This window comes from Paramisgurnus dabryanus, chromosome 2 (genome assembly GCF_030506205.2).
Source record: "Paramisgurnus dabryanus chromosome 2, PD_genome_1.1, whole genome shotgun sequence".
Classification (NCBI taxonomy): domain Eukaryota; kingdom Metazoa; phylum Chordata; class Actinopteri; order Cypriniformes; family Cobitidae; genus Paramisgurnus; species Paramisgurnus dabryanus.
In genome coordinates this window covers 7164387-7172196 of record NC_133338.1, presented here as the reverse complement: position 1 = coordinate 7172196, position 7810 = coordinate 7164387, and the positions used below count along the sequence as shown (strand labels likewise).

Below are 7810 nucleotides of genomic sequence, written 5' to 3'. Positions count from 1 at the left end.
ATGAAGGCAACTGTTTCTGTATACCTATTCTTGTGCCTCTGTGGACTGAGCTCTACTCTACTTAGAAAACACTTCTACGTGACGGACCAGGTTACCTGGCAAAATGCACAGACGTACTGCAGAGAGCATTATGATGATTTGTCCACCATTACCAAACTAGAGGCAGAGGAGCTCGCCAGTAATCCAGAGGTTACTGAACCCGAATTTTGGATTGGACTATACCAAAATCCTGCAAATATGTCAGAATGGATTTGGTCTGGAGGTGAGAAACAACCAGTTGAAAATTGGGACATTTTTGAACCAAATTCAGAATTTGAGAATTGCGCCACTGAAAGAAAATGGAGTTCCAAACTGAACAATGTTATGTGTGATCTAAAGCTTTCATTTTATTGTATGAAGACCTCTGAGCTGATCCTGGTGAATGAGAATAAGACATGGGAAGAGGCTCTAGAGTACTGTAGACTAAACTATATTGATCTTGTCACTATCGACTCCGGGAGTAATATGGCAGAGGTGATAAAAAACACCATGACATCACAGACACCTTATGTATGGACTGGACTACGTTTTTTAGCTGGACATTGGTTCTGGGTCAGTGGAGAAGATGTTTCATATAAAGCCTGGTCTGCAGGGGGGGAGCTCCAGTGCCCTGGCACAAATCTCCAGTGTGGAGCTTTGGATATAGCAAATAAGGTTTGGAAACCTACAGACTGTGAAAAGAGATTACATTTTGTTTGTTTTAATAAGTAATAAAGTGTAAAATATATATTCTGATTTATAAAGTTGTTTAAAACCTTGTCCAATCATCTTAAAAACTAATTAACATGATTTGAAAGCATAAAATGATTGTATATGATTGTAGATAATGTATTATGTTTTTGACATTTTTCAAACTGACATTTCAAACTCTTAAAACTTTTGTCTGACTTGCACAGATTGTAGTTCTAAATGAAGGTTCGGGAGGAGCCTAAACATTCAGGCCTGTCAATCATTATAATGGGCGTATATAAGGCAGCCTTGCAATTTTCCCGGCATCCCTTCTCCTCCCCATCTCCTCGTTCACTGCTCTCTTTCTTTCTGACACTTCTGACAAATGTATTTACTTCTTAAATCTCAATAGACCAATCCGTTCTTGTACAGTATATCATGTCAACAATTCATGTCAATAAATATTTATTTAAAGTACCGTATTTAAAGATCAACTTACTCTTCCTTTACTTATACACTGTAAATATAGAGTAATAGTAAACATACCAAAACTATGGTATAATAGGAATTATGTTGTGACTAACAGCATGCAAACCATTGCCTAGGTCGCATTTTAATCAGCATTAAAGGAGTTCACATTTATTCCTGGCTCTTATCTGCTGCTTTTTTACTCAGTCTAAGTCATTCATTTTAAAAATATATTTTATTAAATCTCATAGTCTTTGGCATGAACAAAGCTGACTGCACATTTCTGTTTTTGCAATGATAAGTAATACTTGTGAAGTTGACCCCAGATTAGAAGATGATTTATTAACTTTGTGAGAGATTTAGAAAGACTATCAAACTCTATACAATTATATGCATAGTATATTCATTATAGACAATGTAGGTATATACATTATAACTAGGTCCAGTGATTATAAATGTAATAGGATATAAATGTGAATTGATTAAAAGAGCTTAGTCCACTGATTATTTCAGATTCAAAAGTCACCTTGCTGTCACGGTGATGGGTGACTTTACATTAAAGCTTGCGTTTATATCTTGAGTTTACATAAGGACTCCCTACTGAAAAATCCAGCTAATAAGCTGGTGAGCTGGTTTTAGATGGTCTCACATAGCTAGACCAGCTGGCTACACCAACAAAACCATCTAAAACTAAGATGGTTTTGCTGGTGTAGCAAGCTGGTCTAGCTATGTTTTAGTCACTTTTTAAGCTGGTCTATCTGTGTTTTGGTCGCCTTTAAAGCTGGTCTAGCTGGACTTAGCTGGTCAGGCTGGACGACCAGATTAAACCAGCTACTGCTACCTTAAGCCAGCTACCATCTTATTTCAGTAGGACTGTTTGCCCGTTTGAGCTATAATCGCTTGATCAGTGAAATTGGCTTGACATTATTGCTTTATTAAACTTTAGCACATTAGCGCTGTCTGACTCTGATCATGGCCGGTCGATAAAGAATCAGGGCTCTGTCTTACACCCGTCGCAATGCAGCGCAATTCGCGACGCAAGTGTCTTTTGCTAGTTTCCACCCTGCGCAATGATAATTTTCACGTTTAGCGCCACGTTGTTTAAATAGGCAATGCATTTGCGCCCATTTTTGCTCCCATGGGCGTTCTGATGTAAAAACGAGGTGTGTTCAGGCGCATTGTTGGCGCGTTGCTATTTTGAGGCAACTAAAATAGACTACGTCATTGACCAACAAAAACCTGGTCTAAAGTCAATGGCACAATATGTTTTTTGTTATTTAAAGAGCGCGTTAGTAATATGCGCCTATAAATGGAACGACAACGCGGGTTTGGTTATCACATACATAAATGTGCAGCATCACAAAAACGCTTTTAAATATGAAAGATTAAAGGATTGAATGTAAAAGATTATTATGGAGTCTCTTGGACATAAATGAGGACCGATTATGAGACGTTAGAAGAGTGCTGCTTCACCTGTAGACTGGTAAGTAAATAAATGCTTTGCTTTAAACAAATGCATCTGGTTTTAAATGTTTTTCTTTTTTATTTTACCTCGCGGATTTATTGTATATGATGACTCTGTACCTGTGGATGTTTTTGATCAGGTGAGCTGGCCATGACTGTCTCTTAGTTGTCAGCGATGACATCCTGGAACATAGAGTTGGTACTGGATAATTTCTTAATGTCTAGTGACATATCAGAGCCATTTTATGATTCATTGATATACATTTCTTACATACTGTTCCTTTAAGACGACGTTTATGCAACAAAAGGCAGCACTAACTGGATGTTGTACTGTATGTTGGGCAGGGGACGTGCATTTTTTTACACCTGGTCTTTTTACGATTGGATAGCTACATAGTGTGTGTGTGTGTGTGTGTGTGTGTGTGTGTAGTACCCCTGCAAAGGAGTATAGAAAACGTTATTAAAATATTAATAAACACAAGTGCTGCCCTGCTGAAAAATTCAGCATCAATCCAGCATGGGAATTATGCTGGTCTATGTTGGTTTAGCTGGTGGTCACCTGCATACCAGCACCAAAACACAACGTATGCTGTGTCTTGCTGGTATGACCAGCATGGGATGCTGGTGCTAATGCTGGTTTGGTGCTGGTTTAGCTGGTTCTAATGCTTGTGCTGGTTTAGCTGGTGTTCACTAGCAAACCAGCACCAAAACACAACATATGCTGGTCTTGCTGGTATGCTGTTTTTTTCAGCAGGGTGAAATGATGGTTTCCTTTTCTTGTGGTCTTTACTCAGAATGAATACAATATAAGTATGCATATTACAACTATTCAGGACACTCCATGGTCAACACACATATGAATTTTGCATAGTAATGTCTGAATGTAAACTTTAGCAACTTTAAACGTTTTGCATGTTCAGCATTTACAACACTACATGGTTAGCACACATATGAATTTTGCATAGTAATGTCTGAATGTAAACATTAGCAACTTTAAACGTTTTGCATATCCAGCATCTACCATTCTCAAAGTGACACTAAATGGATAATTTATAAATGTATAACATTTTCACTAGCACTTTACCCTTTATCTAAATAATAGCAGGAGAATGATAATGTAAAATACATTTAGAATCCAATCTATATTCTCAGTTGATAACATGCTACTCAGCTCGTTAGATATATTACATTGAAAAAGACATGAAATTTACTTTTCAACAACATTCATTCAAATGTAGTGCATAACACACAGATTACAGTCGCCAGAGATTAAACAACCACATATGTTAATTAGAGATAATTCATGACACTACATATTATCTCATAGACTTGAAAAGTATTTATTCTTTAGTTTAAACAGTTATGTGTCTGACTTTCGCGCTAATCCCGAAGCACTTGTGCTAACCATGTGCTCAACATGACAAACTCATCACCGACTATTCATATAGTAAAACAACTGCTTTAAACACACACAACTCATCAGTCTCGCATTGAACAGTTTGTACCAGAACATAAATGTGTTTTGTTCACTATGTGTTGCATTTATCTGCAAAGGAGTATGGAAAAGGTTATTAAAATATTACTAAACACAAGCGCTGAAATTATGTCTTCCTTTTCTTGTGGTCTTTACTCAGAATGTAGCACATCACGGGCACGACCCCCCATTAAGATGTGCAGTGACGTCATATCGCAGGTTTTCGCACTAATTCACTAAATGCATATAACACTCTTTTTTTTCGGGCAGTGTGGACAACTTGGTGACTTTGTCGCTAGATTAAGCAACTTTTAGATCCCTTTAGCGACTAGGATAAATCTAGCGACCTTTTTTGGCGTGGTTGGAGACTTTTGGAGACTGATGTGAAAGCACGCATTGCCCCATCCAAGGCACTCACAGACAGCCCGGTTCCATGGATTAAAGTTTTCCGTCGCTAGACGGATTTCCGTCACTTGCAAAATTATTAAATTCACTTTTCATAAAGACGACGTGTATTCACCTTTTTTAAGTTGCATGTGATCAAAGCCTGGAGTGAAGCCAAAGCACGTTCCTCTCTCCACTTTAAGTGTTCTGTAATCACTACGCACGGATCAACTCCGGGTTTTCTGGCTGTATCACGTTAAGCCAGGGACGGACTGGGGCTAAAAAACAGCCATGGACTTTTTCCCAAATAGGCCCATCATCCGGCCATTCGCCCCTAGCCGTGCACAACAGACACAAGGATGTCCTGATACTATGCCACAATACTGTCAGACTATTAGACAAGGATATGTAATATTTTGTCCATGTCATATTAAACTTTGATGTATAATAAGGCTGTGAAATAATGAAAATAGCTAGGCCTATTAATTTTGTCTGTACAGCTTTCACAAACAACCACCAGGTCTTTGCCAATTCCACAATACTAAACACAAATATGAAAGACAAGGAAAAACTGCACTCTGATGGAAGACAGACAGAAAGTGCAAGCTAGGATTTTTTGGTTAAACTAATATTTGGTCAATTATTTAGCCCCATTTCTTATTAGCACGTTTAGAGTGGTTGCAATGCATGCCTGATATTTACCCGTTTAATTCAATACCTTAGTCTTCATTGTAGCAGAAAATGTGAGCTCACTACAACCTCTCATATACAATAAAGTCAATGAAAGAAATGAAAACCAATGCAATACGATGAATGTCCACCCATAGACTGTTTTTAAACGGGGTTGGATAAATATTTTTTGCTTTGATGTGTGTGATTTTGGTTAGATGACATTTGTAGGTTACAGTTTGACAAAAACAAAATGTTTTGTTTTATTGCGACTGTATACAAATATAAGCAAACACTTTGCCGTTTGAATTATGTCCCATATGAACAAAATGACAGAGTATGTATTGTTTTTATGTTTCCACTGTTCAATCGCGCCCCAGCCTCTCTCTCTCTCACACACACACACACACACACACACGCGCGCGTGCGCACACACTCACATCACGTCTTTCTCTAACACTAGTTGCGCATTACGTTAATTTTCAGTTCATTCTCAGATGTTTTGGCAGTTGATAAAGGTGTAAAAGACCAATGGAGATTGACTTGGCTTAGCGAAATGATGAAGATTGGCAAGCCTTTCAGTTCGTGAGATAAGAAAACCAAACAGCCAATTTACGTGTCTTTGCTATTAGGGGTCCTGTATTTTGTGGGTAAATGATCACGTTTCTCACGTACGTGATCACCCGCGTCCCGTTTTTGACTGCTATGCTCATCAGGCCAGTTGCTGATACAACGGGTTTGTTAAACTCGTGGGTAAACTTAATGTGGCGCCACAAGAAACAAGAGGCAGATGACATCCAAATCCCGTTAAAGCGATCCGAGGAATCATAAGAGGAGACTGCTTCCAAAATGCTCTCGCGACACTTTGATGTCATCCACCTGTCGATTCTTGCAGTTTCAGTAAACAAGTGATTTTAAGCCATTCAAACAACAGGGCTAGCTGAACACGCAAGCCGCGCATTCGCTTCTCATTGAGCTTGTGAGTATTTTTGCCACTTTATTGGCCTTAAATACAAATATGCGTCAAAAATCCCGTCTTTGCAAGTATCCTCATAGGTCTTAGGAGAAAGTAAACAGCAGAAACATTGCGCATAAAATAGCACATCAGCGCTGCCTCTATTGTAACATAATAATTTGTTGATAAAGGTACAGTCATTTAATTTACAACTGTCACTATGGTTACAGACATCCTGTGCGAATTGTACACAAGTTTAACTCGAGTTACTCATTCAGGGTTTATATTCATACATTATTCATTTATGTGTACTGAATAATATAATATCAAAACGTTGTACTTGTTCACATTAGTAAATGCATTATATAACATGAACAAACAATGAGATATATAAGCATTAATTAATTCATGTTTATGTCATTACAGTAATTGACGATTGTTCATGGTGCATTCACTAATGTTAACAGTTTCAACTTTGATTATTCGTAAATGCTAAAATAAATACATTTACAATTAATAAAAGATTCATTAAAGGTGGTGATATTTATGTTTTATTTTTATATAGTGAGTTATTTAGCTGTTTCGCCTTCAACTTAAATGCCATGCAAACTACAGCTACCTATATATGCCACAGGAGACTTTAATATGGAATTAATGTAAAAAAATCTTCCCTTAAAATGCTATTGGTCTCGCCTAGTTTTAGTTAAAGGAATATGACTTGACCTGAAAAAAAGAATTTTTTAAACTTTAATCCATGCGGTTCTGGCGTTGCAGTCCATCCAGGTCGCACAAACTCGCAACGACAGAGCGATGGCGAGTTCAACGAACTCAAAGGTAATAAACACAAAGTACAAAAAGTACTACTGTTCCATTGTTGAGGTGAAAGGCAAGAATGTTTATGTAACGTGCAACTTATGCCCCTGAAGAAAGAGTCTTTCCACATCTGTGGCAAGTAATTCTGATCTAATGAAGCACCTCACATCGTCACATGCTGCCACATAATTAGTGGTTTCTATTTCGTGTCCATATTGGGGGCATCCAAGTTATTTGAAATATTGAACTTTTTTTAAGTAGCGCAATAGTTACTTTCCCTGGTAATTAGTTACTTTTTAATGATGTAACTCAGTTTCTAACTCAGTTACTATTTGTGAGAAGTAACTAGTAACTATAATTAATTACTTTTTTAAAGTAACGTTCCCAACACTGCTGATCATGAACAAATGAATCTATCCGGCTCTTTAACTAGTTGAAGCACTTGAATCAGCTAGTGTCTTCAGGATTGTCTAAACTTTGGATAAGTGACGTCAGGTGACAAAGATGTCTGTTAAAGAAGTTTAACATCACATCAGCAAATCAAGGTACTGAATACTGTTGATTGTCTTATTATTGCCTGAGGTAGTTGCTTGGTAGTCAGCACAACTTAACTGCAGGTTTTGTGTAAGCAGTAAATATCTTTTAAGCAGTTCTTTCTAGAGTTCGCCCGTCATGCCTTGTTAGCTAGTGCAGCAATCAAAATATTTCATATGTGCATATGAAATCGCTCGTAATTGTATAGCCTAATGTTTTTATTTGTCTTCATTAAGGAGACAGAACTATTCAGTTTAGTGTATGTTTAGAAAGCTTAAAAGAAAAAACTTCATGCTTGTTGCATTTTTCAGGATACTTTGAAAAGAAAGGTTGATATCCAG

At 37.4% G+C, this 7810-nt stretch overlaps 1 protein-coding gene across 1 annotated transcript; it reads left to right on the top strand.

Annotated features, from left to right (window-relative positions):
- Positions 1–750, top strand: LOC135731337 (putative C-type lectin domain family 20 member A). Its single transcript, XM_065249307.2, has one exon. The coding sequence runs from the start codon at positions 1–3 to the stop codon at positions 748–750; it is 750 nt and encodes a 249-aa protein (XP_065105379.2).
- Positions 751–7810: the final 7060 nt, after the last annotated feature.

What these genes read in the sequence shown, in the direction of transcription:
- LOC135731337 (XM_065249307.2), top strand. Translation starts at nt 1, where the DNA reads ATGAAGGCAACTGTTTCTGTATACCTATTCTTGTGCCTCTGTGGACTG.